Below are 15859 nucleotides of genomic sequence, written 5' to 3'. Positions count from 1 at the left end.
TTGCAGTTTCCACTCATTCGTTCTAGTCCTTTCTTCCGGAGTGTCTGAGAACAAGTCTCCCACCTGACAGCCCTTCAGGTAGTTGAAGGACAGCTATTATATCTCCCTTTAACCCAGGGACAGGTAAATTTTTGGCAGTCTAGAGTTTTGCTTACGATTGTTATATTGACTATTCATTTAATTAGCCTAAAAGATAGTTCCAGTGTTTCTATGAACTTGGTATTTAAAATGCTTATATGTTTTGACAGATCACGTTTACACAGGATAAAGATGGGTTGTCACTTTAAAATGTCATATAAAGAACTGGGTAGGGTCCAAGTGTGAAAGCATTCCATGAAAGAATCATTACTAATTTGTTTTTGCATTTTGCATCTAGTTCTTTGCCTACAAGCTGTCTTATCCGAATCCTTCGAATGCAAGACCCTGAGAGGGGACAAAGGACGCTGAATTTTAATCGTAGAAATGAAGATGATGAAGATAGAGAATGAGTGCCGTAGTTACGTCTCAACTGTTGTTACTAACTTGCTTCATAGTATATGAAGACACATACACAGACTGCGTTCACTGCTGGTAAAATCAGTGAACTGTGAGCCTTTATTGTTCTTCAGGCTTACTTGTGGCCCTTTCCCTCCTAACAACAGGTCTTTAATGGTAAACAATATGTTTGAATTTTATGCTCAGATTTTATAAAGCTTTTAGTGCTAGAATTATAGCAGTCAGTATGCTTTTTCTTGTACTTTGTTCCTATGAATTGCATTTACTGTATAGTTCTTGCCAGAGTTTGCTATTAATAATATATTTAGTGAATGTGAGAAATGTTTTTTATTTTTATTGTTCCCCAAATAGAGGTAAATATAGATTACAGAAGACAAATAAATTTTATCTGTTTGATGCTTATCTCATAGTTATCTGTTTTTACAATATTTTTGAATGTTATAATAGCAGTTGAAAAACTAAACCCTTATCAATAATTCCTCTAATAACATTTCTGTCTAAATTTGTATTTTTTCCCTCATCGCTGCAAAATACTACGTCGTTAAGCCACTTTATTGTCTATGTAACTGTGTCTTCCAAATCCTTCTCTTACCCATTTAGTTCCTGTGGCAAACAAAACTTCACAGGTGAAGGTTGCATTTGTATATTGTGCTTAATCACTGTGGAGTCCTTGGTGCTCCCTGAGCCTGCTTGTTTTCTTGCAGACGTTTCACTGCCTGACTAGGCTGCACCGCCAGTGCAATAACTGTTTTTGAACACGCTATACATGCAGGGGATGCTAACCCAGGACTAAGCCCTATGTGGCCCCGCCAGTATTGCTGAAGTATAAATCCCAGCATTCCTCCTCACTGGCCATGCTGATATAAGCTGCAGGTAGATGTACTTAAGTAACACCTGGAGGAACAAAAGTTGCTCATTCCCGCAAGGCATAAACCAGTTGAAAGGCTGCCTTGGTGAGGGGGGTTATTTGAAATCTTTCGGAATGATATAAACTATCTTAGAATGTTTTGGTTTTCCACTCTTGCCAGCCCCAGCCAACATTACCAATGATGAGGGATGGGGTAGCTTGTTCAAAAAGGGGAAGACCCCAGGTCACCCATCTGTACAGATGATGATTCGTGCTGAGAAATGGATGGGAGGAGGCATAGTCTTATTCTGTGTCCTTTGTTGTCCTCTTGCTCCTCCAAGTACAACATTCTTTTGGAACGCCAAAAGATTCAGTTTTGTCAGTACAGCATGGCTGCAATTCACAATAGGGACTTCTGTAATGGCCTTTGAGGTGGATGGCACATGATTCAAATGTCCTTTCATTTTCAGATAGTTAAATTACTACACTGATGATACACAACTCTCTTCTTTTCAACTTCAGGTATTAGAGAGGGCTTGGAATTCTTGAAATGTCAGCGTTACGAAGAAGGATGCTAAATATGTCAACTATAGTTGAGTAGTTCACCTTAAAAACTGCTTTTCAGTTGTGTCACAAGACAGTTACAGGTGCCATCACCCTCACTTTAAGGAGCATGCATGACAGTGGTTTGTCTAAGGACACCCTTTTCTACATATATGGACATTGCACACGAGAACTGACCACAGTGTGATGTGGCATGATGTGGGAGACTGCAGTTGACATTGAAGAATCTGTTACTTAACAAAAGAAGTCTGAGAGTTGTTTTTATATATTTCTGGCAGTTGAGGGCTCACTTTCTAGCCCCAGAAACTTTAAAATCCAACTCTGTGATGAATTTACTGCATTATTTCTTTGATTTCAAAACAATGCTGTTTTGTGATCAATTTTGAATTTTTCAGAAAAATCTGCTTTTCTATTATATGTCCTTGCTAATTTCCCCAATAAATCAACACACTCTTCCTCTGCTACCAAGGGCAGAATTCTCTGCCTACTTTCCATTTGCATTTTGCCAAGAAAGGCATCAAATGCACAGAAGTGTAGGACTGAGTATACTGAAGGTTCTCTTAGGCACTCCTGCTTGATTCTGGCTTCAGATAATGCAGTTTTATCTCCATTGCCTTTTAAATATTTCCACCCTGTAATATTTAAAGCCATTTTTTATTTTTTTTTACCGTTAGTGAACTCTCTTCAGTGCTCTGGATTTGCATGGACCATCTTGAGATAAAGCAGCCACATTTCTCCCATCTCCTCTTCTGCTATGCGATGTGCTCTGAATACATTGTGAGAGTGGGGAGTGGCAATGCTATCAAGTCAGCAATAGACTGGAAAAAAAAAAGGCCCTGAAAGGCCCTGTTCTTTCTGGTGATGTCACCATAACTCTGAATAGTCTCCTGTGGCACTGAGGAAAGATGGGAAGTTAAATTGTATCCCTCGGCCCCTCCAATGAATTTACCTAAAACCAGGTGTGATTATTTGTAGTTTTTTTTTCCCTAGGGAAGGAGAGGGAGTAGGGAGGTTCACCGGTGACCCCTCAGGTTGACTTTCATAAATTATCTTGGATATGTTTTTATAATGACAGTTCATAAAATTTAAATAAATTGTCTCATATTTTATTTACCAATCTTGGGGATATAGTGGAAGCATTGCATTTGTGTCCAGCAGTTTTAGATTAGATGAGAGCCTATATACTAAAATCGAATCCAGACAAGAGGGAAGTATGGTTAGGAAATCTAATAATCCTGGATTAGACTTCTACCTGTTCTGGATGGAGTTACAGATGATCTAAAACAGCAGATTTGCAGTTAGGGAACAAATCTTGATCCAGATTAGCACCATTTAGTAAGAGTGCTGTGAACTGCTTGTGAAGAATTCCATCTTACCTAAATTTCACCCCTTCCTGGAGAATTCAGACTTGATCTTATCACTTATCATCTCCAAGTTAGATTATCATCGTATTTTATGGGAAGTATGTTTGTAGATGTCCAGGCCACTTAAAATGGTCTAGATCATGGCTGTATAGGTTCATATGGGAGCTGTCTATCAAGGTCAGTACTGTCTCATAGGCAGTGGCCCTCCAATATCACCTGGAGGTGCCAGGAATTGAACCCCCAGGGCCTTTGAACTGAGAGCCTTGGGTTTAACAGGAAGTCACTGAATCACTTTAACATGTCTGTGCCCACTTGACCATCCTTCCTTTGGTCTGATGTTTGGGACAATAAATGACATTTCCAGTGTTGATTTACTTGCATTTTAACATGGCAGGAGTTTCCAGGAGATGCTTTTCAACTAGATGTGTTTAGTATATATTCCCAGACTTTTGTGGGAAGAGCTCACACTTCAAGAGACAAAGCTGGTAAACAATAGGGTGGATTTCTTTGCATCAATTGAGTTAGCTGTTTCACTCCACTAAAACTATAATGGTAATTGCTACTGAACTTTTCTTATTAAGGCAGCAGTAACAATAGAAAAGAGGGACACGGTGGAGCTGCGGGTTAAACTGCTGAGTTGCTAAGCTTGCCGATCGGAAGGTCAGTGGTTCGAATCCATGTGACGGGGTGAGCTCCTGTTGCTAGTCCCAGCTCCTGCCAACCTAGCAGTTCAAAAACATGCAAATGTGAGTAGATTAATAGGTACAGCTTCGGCGGGCAGGTAATGGCGTTCTGTTTAGTCATGCCAGCCACATAACCACGGAAGTGTCTACAGACAAACGCCAGCTCTTTGGCTTTGAAACGGAGATGAGCACCGCCCCCTAGAGTCGGACACGACTGGACTTAATGTCAAGGGAAACCTTTACCTTTACCTTTAACAATAGAAAATCCATGAAGAGCCATGTTTAGGAAACTGTAGCTTTGCATTCTTTGCCAATGTTTTCCTTTAGTCTTGTTTCCAAGATTTTGGTAGAGCATATGGAGAAACAAACTGGGGAGGCTGTGAGCTCTTACAATATATTTTTCTCAGAAAAAAGCACCTTTTCTAACTATGGTAATTATAGGATCAACAGTTCAGCTGAACTGGTATGCTTTGATTTTATGAGATTTAATGTTTTTTTATACCCCCAGGCTTTGGAAATACGACTCAGCTGATTTTATTTGGAATATAAAAAAATTAAACTTGCTGCCATACTACCGGATCAAATGCCTTTAAATATGTGGTTTCAGCTACTTTCTTTAGCAACTATTCTATAAATTAAGGCTGGAACTATACATCCTTGTGCTACAGCTCAAGTGGTTTGGTGTTCCTGGAATTTCCTGTTTTGAGTGCAGCTCAATGCACAACAAAGAAACAACGATTTTCATAATAGTTTCTGGGGATTATGAAAGGCTGATGTTAGCCCTTTGAGGTAGACCGGACTAGAAAACCAAAGTTACGAATGCTAAAATTACTTTTATTATATGGTTACCGTAACAGAACCTTGCAATTCTGAATACGCTTCCCCCCTCCCTCTCTTTTTCTTGGTGAAAACTAGGGAGGGTCAAATTTTCTCAATTTACATTTCTTTTATCTGACTTGGTCTGGGTTGCAGCTCTTCCGCCTGTCCCTCATGGTTATTCCTCCTGTCCATTACACCTGCAATGGAAAATGGTTGGAGCTCAGTTCTGTAAGCACCTGTGAAGTCCCCATACGTACACAGAAGCTCCACTGAGAATTACTTGGCTATCAAATAGCGTTCATCACCTATTTAATTCCAGCACTAGCAGCAAAGTACCTGTGTAAAAGGAAACACTTGAGAAGTCAAATGTTATAAATTTATTTGGGGACATTGATCTCAACCTTTCTGGAAGCTTATGAAAATTTCAAGCAGAAATTAATACACTCCCAACAAAACAATTTAAACTTCCAATAAAACAGCCTTGAAAATGTTTTTTCTATATTTCTATATTCTATGTATTCTATATTTGTTTAACTTTCAGCTAAGGGAACACCTTAGTGGGGTTAGCTTTTTGAAAGTGTTATCTTATGCCATTCCTCTGACATGAACCTTTTTTTTAAAGAAAGGATGCAAATGAGGTAAGAATTAAGGCAAACCTAAAAGTCATGCAAATGAAATACATTTATATTCACTGACAATACAAGCACAGGTCTGGATCAGACTCCTAAAGCTGCCCTCAGTCTGTCCGCTACTACTGTACAGCAGAATGGTGACATACTTGCTAATGAACAGTTACACTACCATGGGGAGTTCAGGGTCACTAACATTATCCAGTTTAGAAGACATACAGCTAGCATCGGTAAAACTTGAACAATAAATAGTATAGTTCACTGCAGCACGGTAATGCTGCGTAGGCATCAGAGGAAAAAGGACTTACGAAATGACATTGCACACATCACATTGTGGCATAGTTTTGTTTTATAATAGATACTTTTAAAATTCTTTAGCAATTGACATTCTCATGCACACAAGTGTTTCAAACACAAGAAGCAAGTCCATTGATAGGTAGTCCAAGCAATTTTTGTTGTGTGTGTGTGTGTGTGTGTGTGTGTGTGGGTGTTGTGTAGATAGCTGCAAACTGAATGGAACATTTAAACTTCTGTGCAGTCCATGAAAGCATTTTATACAAGCTCATTTCTGAATGTCACATTGCAGGAGTAATACGATGGAAGGGTCACTCTTTGCAGCTTCTTTGAATTCATCCAATGTAATCTGATCATCTTTGTTCTTATCCATTTTGCTGAAAATCTTGTCTACTCGTTGCTCTGGTGTGAGACCATCTTCATTCATTTTCATCATTATCACAGTGCCCACCATTTTATAAATGGCCTTGAGAGAGAAAAAGATGAATTTCATGAGATCTGGCAGAATTACTTACCAGTTGAAACTACAGAGCAATGCTGTAGTTGTCTACTTGGCGGTATAAGTCAGTTGAGTTCAGTAGGGCTTTTTCCCTGGGGAGTGAATATTGGATTGCACTTTAAGCATCAAGCCTCTGCCTTCTAGCCTGATTTAAGCACAACAGTTAAACGTAGATCAAGCAGAATATTAAACATATGCTGTCAGTGACAGTACAATACACTGTGAAAGTCTGAGTTGTTACATCAAGAGATTATACTTTCTGATATATTTTAAAAATCTGTTGTATTGCCTCCTTAAATTAGGGAGAACTTTATGTCAGCGTTTTGTAAAAAAGGATGAGTTTGTGCAGTTGGGAATATTCACCTATATTTACTTTTTACCAGAGAGCCTGTTGGGGTCAAAGAACTCTACTGTGTAATTCACACTGGGATGCCCTGTCAATTAGAAGTGGGCCACCAAGAATAGGAAAAGGGCAGATTCTGTCACCACATCAACAGTGTCACCATTAGAGTGAATGACATTCTTTCACCTCTGTCGGAGAAAATGATTCACTCAAGGATGTTGCTGTATTGAGGTTTAAGGTGGGGTGAGGAAACTGGCCCTCCTCCTACTCATTCAGGCATAAGGACCTAATCTTGCCACTGTTGCCTAGCTACTGTAGAACTGCAGAAGATGAAGACTCTGCATCTCTCCTTTTAGCTGACACATCAATTCAGGTAGTCCTTGGTTAACTATGGTAATTGGGACTGGATCTTCCATCATGAAGCAATGTAGTTGTAAAGCACGATATCACATGGCCACATTGCTTAGCGATGGCAATCCCAGCACTCCTTGTTGCCAGTGTTAAGTGAAAATTGCTGGTCGTTAAGTGAGTCCAAGGCAGCTCGCAAGCAGGTGGGCAGGCAGGTAAACGGCTACTGCCAGGTGGGGGAGGGTGTGCAGGTGGCCAGTGAGGCACGGTGTGAGCATGGAGGGACTGTGGGTAGCTGCGCAGGTGGCTGTGTGTGGCACAGTGTGGCCCAGTGGGGTCAGGGGTAGCTGCTGCCAGGTGGGCAAGAGTGCAAGTGGCTTACTGGAGCGACCTGCAACCTTCCCTGCCAGCTTCCCCCATTGACTTTGCTTGTGGGAAGCTAGCAGGGAAGGTTCCAAATGGCAATCACATGACCATGGGACGATGCAACCGTCATAAGTGCAAGCCGGTTGCCAAGTGCCCAGATTGCAATCATGTGACTGCAGGGGTGCTGGGACAGCTGCAACTTAGTGGACCAATCGTAAGTACCACTCATTCAGCGCCATTGTAACTTTGAACAGTCATTGAACAAGTGGTTGTTAAATGAGGACTACCTGTAATGACGTCTAGATGTGTTGCATAATTTTGCATTGCATTGTAGTTTGGATTGAGATTGTATAATGCATTGTGCATTATTGTCTGTGAAGGAGGGACTGAACTACATCTTACATTTATATGTTGTAGTTTTTTAGGATAATGTATCTCATGTGATCATTGTCCATAAAAAAACTGTGGCTTCTTACTGTGGCCCTTCAGATTTTGGTGTATTATAGCATATAGCAGCCCCAGCCAGCATGGCACATGGTGAAGGATGCCGAGGGTTGTAATTCCGCAGCATCCAAAGATGTACCAATTCCCTCACCATGGCACAGATTATACTTCCACCTGGCAGTCCCATCACTGACAATCAGGTCTCCTGCTTATGTCGCCCCAGGCTTTTATAGACCCACCCATTCTATTTCACTGCTGGCATATTTCCTCATTTTTTAATCATAAAACCCTTAAGGTGGTAAAACATTAAAAACATCACCAAAGCAGAACATTTCGTTTCTTGCTCACATTAGAAAGTGATGGGATCCTGGAAGCTGGCTTACCTCTATAATTTCCAGCATCTCTACCCTTGTGATTTTTCCATCTCCATCTAAGTCATACATATTGAAGGCCCAGTTTAATTTCTGTTCAAAGCTGCCCCTCGAAGTAATGGAGAGTGCACAAATGAACTCTCTGAAGTCAATGGTTCCATCGCCATTCTTATCAAAGGTTCTGAAAGCATGTTGGGCAAACTTGGAAGCATCTCCATATGGGAAAAACTACAAAATTAAATACAAACAAAAGTATTAGAAGACAATATAAACCTTCGCTTTTAGATTCTATATCCAATTTAAGAATGTATTTTAAAACTGAGTTCTAAGCACCTTGACCTTACAGAAATATTTGGCTTTCTTAGTATTCCAATCTTTTGCACATTTGATGCCATCATAACCCAACTGACTTCTATAAAATTATATCCAAGTCCAAGACTCTAGCCTTCGGTCGCTAGAAGATCTTGGCTTAAATTCTATCAAGTGCCTGCAGAATTTATAATATCATAAATCAAACTAGATTAGCTATTTCCAGTTGCTGTCAGATTGTGCCAGGAAACGCGAGACTTATTGGCCTTCAGGGCTTTCATTTCTTCTTTTGTTTCTTGCTTTAGCTATGAATTCTAATAACCATGAAATTGTCCATTTATTAAATGAAGACAAAGTGCATCTGCATGACCTTTCGTAGCATTGAATTTCATGGATGCTTTTGTGCTGGTTAATAGGAGAATGAGCATAAGCAGTTACTTTTATTTTTTGTAATTTCAGCTTATCCAGGATCGATTTGCCCATTCTGCTACATTTTTAGTATCAGGAGCAACCAAGGTATTTGACAGTATCTGCTCGGTATTTATGGGAAGTATTTTTTACTAAAGACTTGAGAAATACTTCTAAAATACAGCAAAAAGGCTTCCAAAGTAGAATCAGAGCAGGAGGAGGAGCCTTTAATGCTCTTGACTTAACCTTCTGAGAGCCATTGGCTCTAGATATAGTTGACTATCACAAAATTTGGGAGGAGAAAAATCTGACCGAGAAGAGAGACAAAACAAGAGGTGATGGGTTACAGTAATTTGATTAGCACTGTGATCTAAAATGTGACTGAAGTCAAAGACAAGGACAATGGCTATGAAAACTTACATGGAGAGACTTGAAATTGGCATCATCTACTGGTCTTATTATCTTTCATTTTCTACCCAGGCAGAACTATTCCAACCAGTTACTGAGAACATGGTCCTTGACATATCTGATTTTTTGCATAATGTTTAATTCTCTTTGTGATTAAAAATGAAAGTAACTTATTCATAATATTTTCTTATTATTTGTGTGGCTAATATTGCAGAAGGTGTAACCATGAAAGCTGATAGTACTAGTAAACGCAATTGTGAAGGAGATTTTGAAAATTATAGTAATCAGAAGTGAAAATGGTAATTTCAATCCTATTTCTCATTATTCCTGTCTTTTCCTTTCACACATACTTAGGATAATTTTTTTTAAGGACAGGTACACACTACACACACACACAAGATAAAACACACACTACACTATAATGCTTGCTTGGATACAGACATCATGGAAATGGAGAATCAGAGGATGCCAGGACTAACAACTTCAGCAAAAATTAAATGTACATAGTAACAGAATGTATTAGTATGTAGGTTAACATGGGATTAGTTAATCCTGAATGAAATATGGAAGTGACTGCACCACTGTGTAGAATGCAGACTCTATGGAAATGAAAAAATACATATGTTATATGCTAAAGAAGAAAATAATGGAGTATTGTATGATCTAAAGCGGGCAGTCTGAACTAGAGACAGTAGATAGACTCGGCTAGCATGAGGGAGATCAACGTTCATCTGTCTGTCAGCCACACGTGTCAGTCCCAAAGGGTGCTCAGCAAAACTACTCCCTGTTAGAGGCGGCTGTTCTGGGGCTTCTCTGAACAAGTTACAGCTCTGTTACTGACCACCAAGAGATGGGCACTACATGAGCACTTTCATCCATTTAGGACGCATCAGACATTGGTAGCCAGATGTTATTCTATGGGGTTCAGACCCTCAACTGGGAATTAAACTCACGGACCTTTGCACTTTAGATGACTATTTTCAGTGCAGTGGTTTTAGAAGTTATCCAGGTCCTGGTGCTCAGAGGTTGCAGGAAGGAATATCGGGAAGGGCTATCAGAACAGTATCTACAGCCCTAACCCTAACCCTGTCCAAATAAGAGGAAACGGGTCATGTAATGCCTGCCTTCTGGTGATCAGTGTAACTGAAAACACCACCCAGGATATAAATTGTGTGAAAATAGAGACAGGAGGTGTTGAGGACGGAGAGGAAGTCATGTAAAACCCTATACGTAGAGGCAGGACATAATGTAACATCTGTATCTCTCTGCTCTGAAAGCATAAGAAAAGGTGGACTGTACACCCCATTCTGATAGATAGCTTTTTTATCATGAGCCATCTAGAATCCTACAGAGAAGAAGGCATATAAAACCATACATTCATCTAATAAAAATGGATAAACTTTCTTCTACTGAAGCAGCTGTTGTAAACAGCATGTTACAAAGAAACAAGAGCAAAGCTATATTGCTGAGGAGTAAGAATTGCTAAAGTGTAATTCTGCAGAGAAAAAAACTGTATTTCAGAGGCATATGGAACTATACTTCCACCAGAAGACAACTTCCTTCAAGCTGATAATGAAAAGCCAACACTGTACCTTCTTGCTGAAATGTGAAAACAGCAGGAGCCCTGAGGTATCTAGCATCTCTGAGTCCATTCCTGACTGGGTGTACACGCTCAAATTCAGCAAAGATAAATGGACAAAATAGTTATTTCTAGCTGCAATTGTGAAAGTTTTCTTCTCAGCTTTTAACAGAAAACCAAATCTTTGAAATATAGTGAAACACTGTGGAAACTGCTACATGTAGTTCTACGTTTTCCCTGACTTTGGGGCTCTAGGTCTTTAAATGGAAGAAAACTAAGAAATGGTTTTTTTCTACTTCATCCCTCTCAACAATTTCCCAGCTGCGAATCCCTGAAAGGTTAAGTCACAGCCTGTCTTCCCTCCCAGCCATAAAAGAAGTCAGGAGAGGTTCCCTTCTTAATACAAAAAAAAAAAGTTAAAGTAAATTGTCTGTGTTGATTTTAAACAGCTATATACACTCAATTAACCAAAAGAACAGCTCAGCTTATTAAGAGCAATTAGCAACTGCATACAGGTTTTTAAAAAAGTAATAGCTGTGCTTCTTATTTCAATTGAGATTGTAAAGTGAGGAAACCAGAAAGGTAACCCTTTACTCTCAAGCTATGTTGCAATAAAAATCTTGCCCTCCAGTGACAATTGGCATTAAAAAAAAAAAAGCTTGCATTGCCTATGTGGAAGGCAACCTCTTTTCTTGATGTTAATTGCCAGTGAAGGAACAGTATTTATGGGGATTGCATCTGAGAATAAAACACTTCCACTTTGAATTCTCCCACTCTGTGGTTCCAATTGAAATCACCCAGGGAGTTCGACTTGGATTCTAGCAGCAAGGAGATTTTTTTTTTCTTTTTAATAGTATGGTATAGCAGTTTGATGTTCCTGCTGCTTTTTTTCTCTTGGGAAACAACGTGACTTGTCATGGCTAAATAGTCTACACATCTGGCTGCTGGACCTCACAAGGATTTCCCAGCAAGGAGATGTAAAGAGCAAATGTTGTGAGGAGGAAAAAAAAGGCCCTTAAAAAAAACCAAAAACCTGCTTTTAAATTTCATATTCAAATTTACCTTTTGAAATCACCATCTGAAATCCACAGGAAAATTATAATGCAAATGTTTTCTTCACATTAGTTTTTCCTGTCAGTCCAGAGACTTCTTTTAAAAGATATTGTTTCTGAATAAGTTAAGAGGTGCTTTTGGGACTGAGACACTTTTTCAGGATGCAGACATTCATATCAGGTTCTCTACCTGTAAGGACTGCCTTTGAAAGTGATTTCGCACTTTGACACAGATATCACAAGATCTCCATCCTGCTTTTTTTCCGCTTAGGGTCTCGAAGAAGCCAGCATCACAGAGATACAAACAATGCAGCATCAGACACATGCTAAAACAGTATAATCCCAATTTCCTTAGCAGCCTTTCAAATGAACCAAAATTTGCATGTATGAAAATGTAGTGACCCTCCTATTTGGTTTTGCTTTGTTTTGTTCCGCAGCAGAAGCTAAACTCTGATATCATGAAACTACGGAAAACGTAAGATATGAGCAACCAATTAATGCATTGAAAAAAGCAGTGGTTTGGAACTAGCAAAATCCTCAGGAGATGGGAAAGTTCCTTTGGTCAGCAGGAGGCTTTGGATGTAGCAGAGATTTCCTGCTGTCTGAGAGGGGAGAAGATGATCTCCCTTTACATTTGCAATCTTCTGGATCCCTTGAAAACCTGCTCTCACGGGGAGGGGGACTCATTGGCGCAATGGGGGAGGCTGTGCTAGGGTTGAAAAAGGAGGAAGAAACTCAGCCAATGTAGTCTCCTGGCCCATTTCTCCCAGTGCGAGCTATTCTTCCAGCTGAATAAAGATCTGGATTCAGCACAATGGCATTAATGCTTAGGGTACTAAAATGATCAAACTTCTACCAGTGGTTGGAACATAAACAGTAGTATGAGTAGTATCCTAAAGCACTAAAAGCAGCCTGGAGTTATTTTTCAAGAACGGCTGGATTCTGCTGAACCTCTGAAGCAATTATGCAGAAGAATCTGTTCCCTCTGCAAAGAGCTGCAGGAGGAAAGTATTCTTGAACAAAAAGTTCAAGGATACTGGGCCACTTTGCAATAAGAAAACTACCATGCTACAACCTGAAGATTCTTCTCTGGTGTCAGCTCTGGGTTGGTGTGTTGCTGTCTTGTGTTTGGATTATTCTTGAACTACAACAATAAACTGTTGCTACCCATGTAAAAAAGGGGCAGGGCTTTGATTATGAGGTTGCAGACTGCCATCTTGCCCTTCTTGATTCTCTCCTGGGGACAACCCTGACAGACAATACACGTTAAACAGGTGAAACTTCCACCAGCATTGCCTGTTGCTAGGCAATTTTCATTCATCCAGTCATTCATTCATTCATTCACTCATTCATTCTGAATCTCTCTTTTCCTGGCCACTGGTCAGTGAGAAAAGGTGGTAACCCAAGTCAGGAGCAGGCCTTCTGTAATTCTTAAATACTGTTGCAATACCAACTCCTATCACCTCTGGATGCTTGGCTGTCATGTAAACTGCTTAGAATCCAAGTGAATGGTATAAATATTATTAATAAATAAAATAAATATATCTGCAATCCCACAATAACTGGAGTGCCCTAAATTCCTCAGGTCTGTCTTAGATTATAAAACAGGATTGATGAGACTCAGATCTGGCTCTGAAGCTCTGTCTGTCTGTCTGTCTGTCTATCACAACTATTCAGCCTAATTTACCTCACTGAGTTCTTGTAAAAGCAGAATAGGGCAAGTGAATAGCCATATAAAACATTCTGAGTGCCACAGACAGATGTGCAGTATAAAACAAATTAGGCAACTAAATCTGTTAAGAATTGGTCTCCTTAGGCTTGTAAACAGGAATGGAGGGCCTTCTCCAAGGCATTCATTTCCACCACCTCCTGCATCATCTAAGAAGAAAAGCTGAATTCCCCCATTGGGATTCAAACAACAAGGAAATTAGTTCAGTATACAATGTATAGTATGTGGGGAGCAGAAAGAGGTTTGAACAGAATCTCCCGTTTTTCTCTACATGCCTCCTGACAAATGGTTTTAATACTGCACGGGGGGGGGGGGGGGACCATCAAAAGGGATTTATGATATGGGACGTCTGCTATTCAGAGTTCTTCTTAGCGTTTTTCCTGTGCTGTGGCAGAGGCCGCTTGTTGGCATATCCGTCTCCATTTGGCTCAGTCTAAGGCATCTTCAGGGGTGACGTTCAGGCATTCCATGTCCTCCTTAATGCGGTCAGAAATGATTTTAAAAAACATGTAAGGCTAGTGCAAGCTGCTTGCATGGTCTCCACGCACACCTGCCTTGGTCCTTGTTTTTCTGCGCATGCAGATGAATTCAGAATGCCTTCTCTGAGCTGAATACAATTGCCAAGTGCCTAGGTCCACCAAGCCCAGTAGGAGGCCCCTTCCTGTGGTTGCCTCACAAAGGGAGGTAGTGTGGAAAGGGCTTTGCAGGACCCATGGCATGCTCGTGCTCCTTAGTTTAAGCGTCAAGTTGCGCAGTAGGATGGGGCCTCCCACAATGCTCTTGGAAAGTTAAAAAAGACATTGTTTCTCCCATTAGAAAAACAGGACCTTCCCATTATAATGCTTGGAACAAGCTCTTCTTAGCAGAATTGTGTTCCTTGGACTCTCGGGTTCAAGTATCCCTTTCTATCTGTTAAAGAAGATGCTTCTTTTACCTAACCCCCCCTCGCCCCCGCAAACCCCCAACTCAGCCGAGAATGACAACTGCTTGCCTATATATTACTTTTCTGTACATGGCTGGTCTCAGATGTAATTGCAGCTTTAAATAAAGTTCTAACCTGCAGGAATAATCTCTTGATTCACACTGATGGAGAATTAGTTATTAACCAGCAGGAAATGAATTGGTTTTGAATTACAGTGTTCTCTAATTAGATCTGAACAATGAGAAGTTAAAGGCAGTCACAGCAGTGCCACAGGCCAGCATATTGGCAATCTTGCCCTTATGCAATGCTAACCACAGTCCCACTGGGCATTATTGCTGAAACAATTACTCTCACATGACGTCAGCTGGGGAGTGGGGGGGGGGTAGTTCCGTGCAACTTGACAACTGATTTTCCTCCAACACAAGACTGAACATCTTTGTTAAAAATTCTACTGAAGCCTATCGGAGAAGTAAATATACTAGAATCCTACGTTAAAGTCACAAGAGCAGAGGCCAAGAAAACATAAAATCAAATGATAAGGAGATCATAATTTTATTACTGGATCCTATTCACTTCGTGAAGATATTCAGAACTAGAGATAAGGAATTTGCTGCCCTCCCCAAGTCACTAAACTTTAACACTCAGCATCCCGCCCCACCGTCCACCTGACTAGTTTTGCTGGGATGTATGGTTTAGCAACATCTACTGGTCTACAATTCTCCACCTCTAGAATCATGGTAAACATGGACCGGTAGTCATGTTGGTTGGAAAAGGGTAGGAAATTAATCCAACCTATATGGAAGATATCAGGTAGAGGAAGGCTGTTCTTCTTCAGTTGGCAGTAACTTTCCAAGAATGAGCTGCTATCTTTCTCCTCTCTGCCATTTGCCATCCTTTTACCTGGAAATACTTGGAACTGATCTTTATCTTCAGGCTTTTTTGTGTTTGTTTGTTTCTGAGTGATGTTTTTATTGGGGGGGGAATATTTTTGTTTTTATTTAAATTGGTTGCTGCAAGCCATTTTGAGTCCTGGGGTGAGTTGAAATAAATAGTTAGGATGGTTTTTGCTATCAAAACTGCCATGAAATCAGGAAAGCCACTTCAGGTTTGGGTGTAGTAAGTGTAAGGGATGGCCTTGAAGGACAGAGGGAAGATCCGCTGCCAAGCTGAATGAGATTGAGCCCAGATCAAGAAAGTGGTTTATAAAAACGACTCAGATAGTACCCCCTGCAAATTCACATGAAGATAAAAGAGGAAGGAAGGGAAAGACATTCAGATTGCAAGATTGATGTCAGCCCTATAAGGCAGCACAGACTAAGAAACAGATACCATGTAGACCCAAAGCCCACCTGATCATACATAAAAGTGCAATACTGTTGTTGATGG

General features: G+C 40.3%; 2 protein-coding genes across 4 annotated transcripts in view; one reads left to right on the top strand and one right to left on the bottom strand.

Annotated features, from left to right (window-relative positions):
- Positions 1 to 985, top strand: part of SMC6 (structural maintenance of chromosomes 6) — a 38116-nt gene extending 37131 nt beyond the window's left edge. The window contains exon 26 of the mRNA XM_063314806.1: positions 377 to 985. Within this exon, the coding sequence (XP_063170876.1) occupies positions 377 to 488 (112 nt within the window). The 3' untranslated portion in view covers positions 489 to 985. The remainder of the gene's footprint in view (positions 1 to 376) is intronic.
- Positions 986 to 5134: 4149 nt separating this feature from the next.
- VSNL1 (visinin like 1) overlaps positions 5135 to 15859 on the bottom strand; it is a 105019-nt gene continuing 94294 nt past the window's right edge. For all 3 annotated transcript variants that reach the window (XM_063314785.1, XM_063314794.1, XM_063314775.1), the window contains 2 exons: positions 8079 to 8294; positions 5135 to 6161 (listed from right to left, as the gene is read on the bottom strand). In XM_063314785.1, the coding sequence (XP_063170855.1) occupies positions 5964 to 6161; positions 8079 to 8294 (414 nt within the window). In that variant the 3' untranslated portion in view covers positions 5135 to 5963. The remainder of the gene's footprint in view (positions 6162 to 8078; positions 8295 to 15859) is intronic.

The sequence above is a fragment of the Candoia aspera genome, chromosome 1, assembly GCF_035149785.1.
Source record: "Candoia aspera isolate rCanAsp1 chromosome 1, rCanAsp1.hap2, whole genome shotgun sequence".
Lineage (NCBI taxonomy): Eukaryota > Metazoa > Chordata > Lepidosauria > Squamata > Boidae > Candoia > Candoia aspera.
Note: the sequence above shows the minus strand (reverse complement) of the source record. Positions and strands in the feature narration are given on the sequence as shown.